The sequence below is a fragment of the Paroedura picta genome, unplaced genomic scaffold (assembly GCF_049243985.1).
Source record: "Paroedura picta isolate Pp20150507F unplaced genomic scaffold, Ppicta_v3.0 Ppicta_v3_sca69, whole genome shotgun sequence".
Classification (NCBI taxonomy): Eukaryota; Metazoa; Chordata; class Lepidosauria; order Squamata; family Gekkonidae; genus Paroedura; species Paroedura picta.
Window position 1 is genome coordinate 10,001 of NW_027518666.1, and position 12,297 is coordinate 22,297.

At 50.1% G+C, this 12,297-nt stretch overlaps 1 protein-coding gene across 1 annotated transcript in view; it reads left to right on the top strand.

The window, feature by feature from the left end:
- The window catches only part of LOC143828576 (COUP transcription factor 2-like), a 9,622-nt gene extending 7,288 nt beyond the window's left edge, over window positions 1-2,334 (top strand). Inside the window, 1 exon segment of the mRNA XM_077318891.1 lies at window positions 475-2,334. Coding sequence (XP_077175006.1) covers window positions 475-749 — 275 coding nt within the window. The 3' untranslated portion in view covers window positions 750-2,334.
- Window positions 2,335-12,297: the final 9,963 nt, after the last annotated feature.

A 12,297-nucleotide genomic window follows, 5' to 3' on the forward strand; every position in this document is an offset into this window, starting at 1 on the left:
TCTTTTTAAAGAAGGCGTGGCAGGATCCCACGCGTGTTTACTCGAAAGTAAGTGCAACGGCGCTAGACCAGGCCAGCTCTTTTCCCCCCACCCAGCACCAAGGAATGCCTGTCCCCTTCCTGGTGGCTGGATACAGCCCTGTAGGAAGTCCAGATCATTGGGAGTAAGATGCATCGCACAGAGGGACTAGGGCTGAAAAGGCCGAAGGCAGGGCGAGACAGGAACGCGATCCACAGCCGTATTATGCAGGTGTAAAACCAAGGATGACAGAGGGCTTCACGGGGGTGCTTCTAGTAAAGAAGTCCCCTGGATTTCTGAGGGAGATGTGTACGGTGTGCGCCTTCTGTTTTGGTCATCTGGGCCCATAACCTTTTGTCATTTTCAGGGTGGAGGGGAGAAGCGTAATTGGTATTAAACTGACGATGGTCCTCCCCCACCCTCCACCCCCTGTTTCTCTTTTGCCCTGTCTTCCAGATGCGTGTGGTCTCTCTGACGTAGCCCACGTCGAAAGTTTACAGGAGAAATCTCAGTGCGCGCTGGAGGAGTACGTTAGAAGCCAATACCCTAACCAGCCCACCCGCTTCGGGAAACTCTTGCTACGCCTTCCGTCTCTCCGCACCGTCTCTTCTTCAGTAATAGAGCAGTTATTTTTCGTCCGTTTGGTAGGTAAAACCCCGATAGAAACCCTTATCAGAGATATGTTACTGTCTGGAAGCAGTTTTAACTGGCCTTATATGGCCATCCAATAAATATATATATATAAGAATATATAAATATATTGGTGGAGAGAGGAAAGGAAAGGGGGGGAACCACAAATCAGAAAAAAGAAATTGGGAGGGGGGAAATACTGGGAATGGATTCAGAGGATTTGCGAATGACTTTTGGGGGTCTGGCGGTTGCCTGGAGGTCCAGCTCAGAAAAGGATGTTTCATTCAAGGAAGAGACTAATTTGAATGGACTGTGAATTTTCAAACAAACAAACAAAAAAAGACTTGTGAAGTGAACTTTTTACAGAATGCATTGGAGAAAAAGAAACAAACAAACAAAACACCCCCACCACCCGTCTTTCAGAAGTTACTTACCTATCTAGCTTTCTCTCTCTCTCTCTCTCTTTTTTTTCTTTTTGGGTTGTTGACACACAAACACACACACACACACACACACACACAAAAGGGAAAAAAGGAGGAAAAAAAAGGTCTCTTTTGCAATCTGTTGAGGGGAGCTGTAAAACTTTGAAACACACTCTCTTGACAAAAGTGCTTTTCAGGGAAATCTGGAGAAAATAACAAAAGGGGGAATGAAGTCTTTCTCACTTCCCACTCCCCCAAATATTATTTGTCATTTGTTGTCTGTTCTATCTATGGCTCCCTCACTCCCTGGTTTCAAACCAGTTTATCCTGTGGTTCTATAATAATTTTGATATAATCTTGGCTTTTTTTTTAATGTGTATCCTTAAAAAATATATATATATATACGTTCTGAAAGAATTAAAACTGTATTGGAAAGGTTGTTGGGGAGATATTAAGGACACAACATTAAAAGACCACAGCCCAAAACCACTAGGGAAATGCAAAATAAATCAAAACGCACTTAAAAAACTGGTCAAGAACTTCTAGCTCTAAGCAACCATAGTTATAGAAACTCAAAAGAGCCACATCTTTCTCTCCCCCCCCCAATATTTACACTTCCCTCCACTCCTTGACCAGTTTTTTTTATATATATAAATATTTTAAACCAGAGTGGGGAGAAAATACGGATTTCTCAGAGGGAGACGGAATTGTGTCTAAGACACAACATAGATTTGATGAAAACACACACCACCACACGTACACACACCAGAGAGAATCATTACAGTGGTTTTTTGTTTTTTTTTTGGTTCTTTTTTTTTTTGGGTAATTTGAATGAAATTGGGTTTGACTTAGTTGTTCTGACTTGTTAACGGAGTTCCTCTATCTGTTTGTATATTTGCAAGCCCTTTGTATGATAATACCTGTTGATATTTTCCCTTTTTTAAAGAAAAAAAAAAGAAAAAAAAAACCATCGAATTCAGCATGACAAAAAAAATCGAAAAAAAAAAAGACCTTCCTACTGTTGGCACTTATAGATAATGTGTTTGATTCAGTATCTTAGAGTTTACGGTTTTTGTGTTTTAAAAGAAAAAAAAAGCTGAAGGGTTTTTTTTTTTTTTTAATTTTAAGTGCAACATTTCTGTATACTGTAAAAGTTATAATAACTGAAAAAAAAAAACCTGTTTGGTCAAGTCTTTGTGTGTTATATTCCAAGGAAAAAAAATGAAAGTATTCAGAAATTAAAATATTATTTGATATCTGAAAACTTGTATGGCTCTCCTAAATGGTCGGGTAGCAGGGAGACAACCCACCCTTCTTTCCTTAAGCGTTTTTGGTCCTTAATTAAATAGATGCTGGATGGTCAGAAGGCGAAGGTGACAGGTCTTTAAATGCCCCTGTCCCCCCCCCCCCCCGCCCCCCCTAGCCGGTGGTCCAGCCCTTTGGTTCCTGGCCCAGATGGTGGTTTTAGGAGATTGCCTCCTCAATCCTAAGTAAGTTGACTCACAAGTAAATGTGGCGGAGGAGTGAAGGGACCCAGCACTGCAGGCCGAGATGAAGCCCGTTGGTCACCTCTTCCCCTCTAGTTAAATCAAAATAAATTGGCAAGGGGGGAGAGTTTCAAAGAAGATGCCCTGATATTTATTTATTTATTTTTCCCTTGTGTGCTAGGTGGAGGACAGGGAAGGGGGAGTGACAATGGGTCAGGATCCACAGGGCTAGCATGATAGGGAGGAATCTCCAGAACCAACCACCCTGGCAAGGTGGGTTTTCTTGCCGTTATTTTAGGCTGCAGATGGAAATTCTGAGATGGGCCGGGCCGGGCCGGAGCAGGTTCAAATGATGGCAGGTCAGAGAGACAGAGAGAGGGATAGCAAGTATTAGAATACAAACACCCGCCTTATTATTACTCGTATGGATTTTAGTAGGATCTTTAGTTGAACATCACTCAAGTGAGGCCTACAGACTTGAGTCAAGGATCTGCATGCCCAAGGTTTTGCATTTCTAAGGCCTGAGTCTGGGATTTGGAATTTCCCCTCCCCCCCCAAAAAAGAAAAAACTTTTGGTAGTCCCTAAAAGGACTCTAAAACAAAGCAAGTACCACCCCCCCAAAAAAAAACATGCACACTTAAATGTGATCTAGTTCCGAAATGCGCCAATTGTCCGCCTGTTGTTTGTGCCGGGGATCTACCTAGCAAGCCCAGGTTTGGGTAGCGACCCCCTGGGTAAGGTTCTAGCCCTCATTGTCATTCGCCCCAGCAGACCCCTGCCAACTTGCAAGGCTGGGGCCGATGGGCCAAGACCATGTGGTTGGGCTGTCCGCGGGGGCTTTTGTATGGAATTGTAAGATTGTAAATTTGGCTGGTGGAGATGGTCGCCCATGGGTCTTGAGGTCTTTCCATGCCCCTGCAGGGGGGCGGCTGGAGGTGGAGAGCATGACCTGGGGAGGGGGGAGTTGTCTCCTTTTGCCCACTATCGGTTTGGGAGATGCGGAAGAGCCTTGTCTTCGGGCTGCAAGGCTTGGTTCTGGGGAAACGGGCCTGGTAGCATTGGGCAAAGCATTGATCATGGCCCGATCCATCCGAAGGGAGGGTTGTGGTAGTTCTGAGATTGTGGATCGTGATTGTGGGGACTGGTGTATTCCGGTTTGAGGGTACTTGTTTGTCTCAAGGCGTTATGTGGGGGATGCGGCCATGTTTGCCCCCTTCTGTTTTTTTTGGGAAACCCAACTGAGGCTGCTGGTGGAAAAGAGACAGTGGATGTCCAAAAGGGTCCTCCCCCCCGCCCTCCTCCCAGGTCTATGGTTTGAGAGGCTGTTTCTCGGTGGCTCTTGAGCTAGGCGTAAGTTTATGGCATTTGTTAGGGGAGTTTTTCTTTTCATGCTGAGGTGGAAAGAAGGGGCCTCCCCCCCCCCCCAGGAATTGATCTGGACAAAGGGAAGTCAGCCGGAGGGGGGGGGAGTTCAAAGTGAAATTGACAAGGTGCACCTTTTATTTTTTTTGAAATTGACAAGGCCTGTAAAAAAAAAAAAGGGCAGCCCTCCCCTCCTTTTTGAGAAAGGCTACTGAATATGTCCGTGAGTCTTCTTTCTTTTTTCTTATAAATCCGCAACCCCCCCCCACACACACACAGACACACACACAAGAGAGAGGGAGAGGCTGGGGTCTAGGGCTCAGCCACAATTTTATTCTGCTTATACTGCTGAGGCCAGCTCCCATCCCACCCCCACTCTGCCTTCCTTAACTCCCCCCTTTCATTTCCCCTACCCCATAGCAGTTTACTTCGCTACCTGGGACAAGCCGGGGAAGGGGAGCGGGGGGTCCTATTGCTACAGTGGAAACAAGAGGGTGGGGAGTGACGGAGAGACAGCGTGTTTGCAGAGAAAACACAGCCAGCGTCTTGCCAACCCGAGGCCGATGCCCCCCTTCTGTTTTGTTGTTGTTTGAAGTTGGAAAAGCAAAATCGCCTGGACACCCCTTCCCTGACGCCGGCTACCCGGTCCCCCCCCCCATGCCCCTTGCATAAGGGAGGCCGGTCTCTCCGTGGTGTAGGCTGGTCTCTCCGTGGTGTAGATCCGTGCGCTACGGGGCATGGGGGGCGGCGGTGTAGGGGGCTGGCGAGAGAGAAAGAAAGAGATGAAGCGTGTGAAACTATCGCCTTGAAGCCGGGTTTGTCCGATTAATTCATTCAATATGGCGTCTCCCAGAAGGGCATTGCAGGCAGAGAGAGAGAGAGAGAGAGAAACCAGAGGGGGAAAATGTTGCATTGGAGACTGGGATTTTTCCCTCCTCCTCTTCAAGGGCATATAAGGCCAGCTAATAATAATAATAATAATAATAATAATAATAATAATAATAATAATAATAATAATAATAATAATAATAAAAGAGCAGCGGCCTCTAAGGGAGAGTTCTGGGCTGTCCCCACCCCCTGCCCCCATCAAATCCGGACAGGTCGAGCTGTCGCTTGTCCTTTGAAGCCAGGCTCTTTGTTGGGCTGGGGCCGTTTTCACACGAGACAGACGCCTTCCCACTCCTTTCGGGCTGCCAGCGAGCCGCTTCCTCGTCGTGGACATCCTTGTTCCTTCCCGCCGGGCCTGAAGCAACTTCTGCTAAGGCCCTTCCATCTTTGACGTCAAATGCCAGTCTTAAAATGTGGACGGGTGAACAGGCGAGCGGTCTGTCCCAGTGCATTTTGTCCGGGTGGTGGCAGGCCCCTGGGAGTCGGAGCGGGTGTCTGTGTGTGTGTTTGTGGGGAGGGGGGGCCGAGATGGATTTGTGGAAAACCTGCAGGCTCAGGCTGGGCTTTCAGGCGCTCGCTTCCATTTCGTGGGAGAAGGGACTTAAAAGAGATTTCGTATGATGAGTCCGGGCAGGAGGTGTCAGCGGGGAGCGGACAGGAGTGAGTAAAGACGTCCTTATTGCCGGGGGAGGGGTCTGGAGAGGATCTCCCCTAGCAGTTGAGACACACTCCCGACTCTCGGTTACCTGAACTGGGAGGGGAGAGGGGAGAAAGTACCCCCCTAAAAAAATAAAAGAAAGAGAAACACCAGAAACAAAACTCGCTTCAAGTCTGGAAGGAAAAGGGAACAGGTCAGGGGTATTTATGCGACAGGTTGGTGCAAAAATTAGTGTGAAAGGGTCGGGTGGGGGTGACGGGGTGGGGACAGGTCCCTCAAGAAAAAGTACTCGACCACAGAGACGGCAGCATATGGGATGAGACCCCTCCCCCAGAAAAAAAATCAATAGAGAATTCGAAAATCATTATTAACATTGCATTTAAAACCTGAATCGGGCCCTGCGCTTGTGGCCATCTCTGGGTAAAAGGCGAAAATGGCCTTCCAGGGTGGATGGAAATTGGGATGGGGGGCGTTACAAAGAACTGCCGGTGATTCTTCTGTTCTCTGCCCCCCCCCCAACCTCCCCCTCAATTTTCTCTTTTATCTATCAGCCTCCCTGCCGAGGGGATGTCTAGTTAATGGTAAATTTTCACCTCAATCTAATGATGCAGCCATTTTAAAGCGATTAGTCCTGGGAGCCGGTTTGTAACAGATGACTACCTTTCTCTCTCGCTCGCTCTCTCTCGCCTCCCCCCCCCTCCCCAAAGTTGGACGCTTCCTTTCAGGTTGGGGAAAGGGGGGATACTGGGATCCCAAGCACCTTTGAGCCGATGCGCTCTGGGAGGGCTTACTCAAGAGTAAGCCGTGAGTCCTTTGGGCTCCCTTCCGGGTTGACTATTCCAAGGAAGGAAGGAAGGAAGGAAGGAAGGAAGGAAGGAAGGAAGGAAGGAAGGAAGGAAGGAAGGAAGGAATTCTTCTCCTAAGATGTTACTGTGAAAAGGCAGGGAATTTTCTTGCAAATCAGAGGAATTACGAGCATGCGGTGAGGTGGGTGCGGGTGAATATTTCGCCGTCCACTCCGAAAGTAACTTTGCAGGGGGGGGGTTAAATCGAGGTGAACTGAGGTCTCCTGGATAAGCCGGCTTCGCGGGTGGTGTGAATAACTCCCTCCTTAATAAAGTGTGTGTGTGTGTGGAGGAGGGGGGAAGGGACTTCAGGAAAGTCTGGGGAAGGGGGGAGAAACTCGGTTCAGCCCCCCCCCCCCACCCTCCCAGCCTAGCAAAAGGCCCGGGGCCCAGGCGCAGCCTCTCAGATCTTCCCCTAATCCAAACCAGATTTCTTCCATTGTTCGACACCGGAGCTGGGGCCTGAAGAGTTATAAATCGCATTGCCCTTTTGATAACGCGCGGGTGTAATCAGTTAGCGCGTCGGCCGGGCCCAATTGTAAAACTGCCTCTTGTAATATGTCAGCGGAGCCATTAAAACCCATACCTAGAGAGAGAGATTCTCAAAGCGTCCTTCCTCTCCCCCTCTTCCCTGAAGGCTTCGCTCAAAGGTTTAGGGTGTGGGGCATTTCCAGCCGCCGGCAGAGTTCCCTTTCCCGGGGGTCTCCCCTTCATCCTCGCCACAATCACGATCCATACACGTGTGAACGGCCAGGACGCCGGAAGGGAAAGCGGGACCCACCGCGAAAGGTGACCGTCGCTTCCCCCTTGAGCTGAGCTCCGTGGGGTTTGCTCCGGAGTGAATGCGAGGCGGCTCCGGTTCAGAAAGCCTGGGAGGGCGCGGGAGGAGATCAAACAGGCTTCGGATGAGGGAGCGTCACTCCGGATTGTCTCTGTGAAGGAGACCGAGAGCGCGAGAGAGCTGGTCTTGGGGTGCGCCGACCTGGGGCGCGGGTATTTGCGCCCACAGAACTGCCGCCTCCCCCCTCTTCTTTTCCATTTTGGGCTATTTTAAGAGTTCCAAGGTCAGGGGAAAGAGCGCTGGGGTGAAATTGCAGAGGGGTCTGTTTGCCCCCCAAAATGGGCTTCTCACTCCCCAACCAACCACCCCGGGTTTGCCTTCTTCTGCCGACACGCGTCTGGAGAAGAAGGGAAAGCGATTAGCTCCTCTTTGCAAGCTGAAGGCATCGCTCTTTGCTTTTCCCCGACCGGGGACTCATTCAGCCTTCCCCACCGAGAGCTCTCTTTGCTCTTCTGTCCCCAAGACCCCAATGGCGGTCCAGGTTAGCTCCAATTTGCCTCAAACGCCGCGCTGGGCTTGATTTCGGTTGACAGACTTGAGTGTGCGGGGAGGAACTCCCCTGCCCTTCTGGTCTTTTATTAGGCTCGGGGAAACGAACTAATGAGCTTTCCTCGTAGTCCGAGGGTCTCTCCGATTTTTTGGAAAATTTCATTCCCACCCTCCCCTTCTGAGGACGTTGGAGATATGGGGGCGGTGAAGCCGGACTGGCCTGGAGGCATCTGACCATGGAGACCTCCCGAGAGGAGGCTGGTCTTTCTAGACGCTTCAAGGTCGTAGGGAGAGCGTCTTGGTCTCCTCAGAGAGGAGTGCCCTCTGAAGCGCAGGGTCCAGCACCCAGTCCCTGAAGGTCTTGGGGCTGTCACTTGTAAGCCCCACACTTGAATGAGTCTCCCCCGACTTGCGATTAAGCTTTGGGCAGGAGATTCGAGAGGCAAGCTGGTCAGCCCTTTGAAGCCAGTGGGGTTTACTTCTGAGTAAGGCTCGGGTTGCTTGCTCAGGCCCCAGCTAGTGCTGAGATTTTGGAAGGGACTGTCCCTTCTCTCAGGAGGAGAGGAGAGAGGAATAGATCAGAGACCTTTCCCTTCCGGGCCTTTTGTAACTCAAGAGAGAGGTGGTCGGGAAGCGGCTAGAAAGTTGGGGATTTTGGCCCCCAAATAGAAACATGCCCCCAAGCCACAGGATTTACAACGGGCTTCATCCCTCCTCTCTGGAAGGCTTCATCCCTCCTCTCCCAATCGGTTCGCCAATTTCTGTAATAAATCGTGACTATATATTTTTAGAAGAAAAAAAAAATATATATATGGTCACTCTTCATTGGTTCCTTGAGGTTGCCTTTGAAGCGAGCCCTTTTTTGAAGGGGGAGGCAGTCCTTGGGGGACCCTCCTCTGGAAACAGGGGTATCTCAGCTTGATACAAATTTGCTTCGGCCTCGGGAGGATTTTTCCCCGAGGAGGAGGCCGAAGTTTAAGAGTTCAAAGCTTACCAAGGGAAACTGGGGAGGGGGGTGTTGCTGAATCCCATCTAAACCTCCCATCTCGGCCACCCATCACAAGAAATGGGATATAACAACAACCACACCCGTGGTGACAAGTTCATATTAGAATATAGTAGATGCACAGATAGACTTCGGTTTCTTTGTCTGGAATGGGCATATTATTTGGGGGGAATTATGCACAGCCTTCCGGAGGGGCATGCGGGGAACAGAATGCAAGGCGGAAGTTTTCACAGCCCCCCTCCCCCCCAAAAAACTTTGTCTCTTCCTTCTTTTTGGAAACCTTTCCGCCTCTCTCTGTTCTTCTGCCTCCTCCGGCAAATCGACACAAACTGGTGTCTCTTAGACGCGGCCTGTAATCAGATGTAGTCCCCCCCCCCTCCCAGCCAAGCATTTAATAAATGTCTATTAAGCGCTCCGAACGCAAGGTAAATTTACTGCCTCTTCGTTTCCAAAGCGGTATTAATGATAGATTTATCAACACGGACTGGCTCGCAGCGCTGCAAAGCGAGAGGGGAAAAAGCACTCGATACAAATGCCATAATTTATACGGTGCGCACAAAAAGAGACGGGCTTGGGTGGGTGGGAGCGGGGTGGGTGGGAGAGAGATTTCTCTGGCAAGGTGTAAGCCGAATTGAACCGGCCCTGGCCTTTGTGCACAGAGATGGGGAGCAATGACGCATCCCCCCTGGCCAAAGTTGAGAAGGATCTGATTGCTGGATCCCCCCTCCTCCCCTTTCCTTCTCCTTTCCTTTTCCTTTCCAGGGGGCGGATTAAGTGACCCCAGGAAGCCAAGCAGTTCGGATCCCGACTGGGTCCAGCCAGATACCCCCCCCCCTTATGGCTGCATACCTGGAAAGGTTGAGAAAGGGAGGGGAGGGGTCAGGAAGAAGGGTTAGGGGCACCACCCGCCAGACCCAATTCGGCAGAAGTTAAACTGGGACCAAGCGCCCTGAAGGACTGCGATCCCTCCCCTTGCCAGTGCGGTCCTTTTTAAAAAGCCCTGGCCCCAGCAGCGATGGACTTTATGTATACTCGTTCTGCACACCTTGGATAATGCACTTGGAATGTGCTTTTGCGTCTGGATTTGCCCGTGCAGAAATAGGAAAACCAGCTTGTAAAGCACTTTATCCAAAGTGGGCAGGGGCGAGTTCCTCATCTCCCTGGGGTCTTTTCCTAAGTCGACCAGCTGAGCCGGGTTGGTAGGCACCAACCCTTTATTCCTCAGCCAGGACCATCGATTTCGGAGTCACTCTTGTGTTCATGGCAAGCCCGGATTGCATCCGAGGTCGGCCTTCACCGGACCTAGACAGAGCTCTGTTGTGTGTTTTTGGGGGCTGGGGGAGGGAAAGAACATGGAAAAAGACGCTGTTCTTTTCTGCAATTCAGGGCTCATGAATCCATCCGAGGAGGAATTCTCCAAAGGACGCTCCTTACAGGTTCTTCTCCTCGACTGGACTTTATTTGCAGGTTCGGCGACGGGGGAAACGGATTTCTTAGGCCTTTAGCCGTCTCCCTTTGCTTTCCACAAACTTTATTCTTCTTTTTTCCTGAACTGCCGGCTCTCCGAAGAGACGTTTCTCCCGCTTTGCTCTGAGCCCCCCTGGAACAATGTCTGGATTTTGAAGGGTGGGGGGAGCTGTACCTATTTGCACTGGACACCGTGTATATATATATATGACTTTGTATTTTATTTATTTCTCTCCCACCAGCATCTGTAGGGATTTTAAAAAACCCTCCCCCAGCAATTTCATAGAGATGTCTGCTGTAGGGCCGTGTCAGTGATCTGTGTTCCTTTGAAATAAAGGGCTTTTAAAAGGACTTCTGGCTCCCGGCTTGGTTTTCTCTTTCGAAACGTTAGAAAATTGTGCCATCTACCCGCTATTCTAAGTACTGTCGCTCCCGAAGACCTCCGGAGACCTCCGAGTCGCTCGGCCCCCGTGCAGCCGTGTCAAGGGGCTGGGCGGACAGGAGGGAGGGAGGGAGGAAAAGAACAGAAAGACGGTCCGGGGTTTTATTTATTTTTCTCTCTTTTTCCTCCCCCCAAACGTCTTTCCTTTCTCTCTTTCAAGAAAGGCAGGACAGAAAAGAGGCGAGGGCAAGGAAGCAAAGCTTTTCAGATTACTGGCTCCAACGGGGCTGGGCCAAGGCTGCTTGTGCTTCGAAGCCTGCACCCCCTTCGCCCTGAGCTCTCACCCCCCACCCCAAGGACCAGTCCATCCCTGTGTTTGAACCCAGGCTTCAGGGAGAGGTGGAGTCTGCACTGCCAATTCCCGCTGCTTTTGGGTGGATTGCACTCAGACAGGCTTTTATTTTAGGGGGGAGGGCTACTCTTATTTCCCTTAACAGTGGGAACCACATCACCCTATTGTCCATAAAGATCGTCTAGTGACCCCCCCTCCCTCCACCATAGATGCTTCTTTCAACAAAGGGATGGTGTTGAATTGGGCCAGCCCCACATTGTAGGCATTCAAAGAGGAACCTGGATTTTGGAGGAGCCTCCACCTTCCCCTCCATCATCCCAGCACAAGGTCACTGAGGCCCTCACTGGGCCAGCCTGGGCCTTGGCCGAGTTTGGAGATGGTGTTTCCGTGGGGCACCCCTCTCTACTTATTTCCCCAAGGATAAAAACAATAATTTGTGTGGGTGTATTTGCTGTTGGCCTTGTTGCTGTCAATATAACTGGCTGGGCACCCTTGTTCCCCATCCAATGTTCCTGGGGGAAGGAGAACAGACCTTCAGGACCCCCCCCCTCCTAAGATGCTGAACTCGGATTTGTTTCCAGCTGAGTCTATTGCGGCCTTCCCCTCAAGGTGTTGTCTTCTTGGGTTCCACAGTCTCAGAACCATCTCAGAACTTTCTCCTGAAGCGATATAGGTTCTTGGGTGCTGTTCTACGCAAAAATGGCCTCACATTAATTTTGCAGAAATGGAGGGCAGGATCCAGGCAGAAGAAGCTTAAGCCTTCTCGGGGGTCGGTTGCTGCTGGTGCACCCAAACACCTCCTGCTGAAATCCAGACTCTGCACCCTTTACCCAGGAGTAAGCCTCATTCACTTCCCTAGGAAACCCGGGCTGGCTTGTTCGGAGAATGCCCACCAGGGGATGACCCTCCCGCCCTTTCCAACAGCCCCTTTAACTTTCCTAGGTAAGCTTTTAGGGTTTGATATATTTCCCACACATACCCCCATACACACACATTCCTGTTTTCCTGTTCCCACAGGACAATCCACCTGCAAATGCACGCTGAATTCCATTATCCAACCTGTGCAGAATGAACCTGGAGATCATGTCCAGCTGGGAAATTCAGGGCCAAGAAGGGAGGGGGGGACAGATGTCTTTTATTTTCCTTTTTGGCCACTCCTTAGAAACCCTGGGACCCAGGAATAGGGGGTTGCTCATATAAATGCAATCGGCCTTACAGCACATTGCTTGGTTCAGATGCTGTGGTATGTACCAGGCCCTGGTCCCCGCAAAACCTGGAATGATTTCGGGTCTCAGGTGGGCCCCAGCTTTCTCGGTTTTTCATATACACAGGTGTATTCTAGCCACCCTGGCCCCAAGTTTTTCTCTGCATGGATTTGCAATTGGCCTCATATATATATATTTTAAAAAAACACTCAAATTCACTCACTGGGGGGGGTGGGGGAGGTCT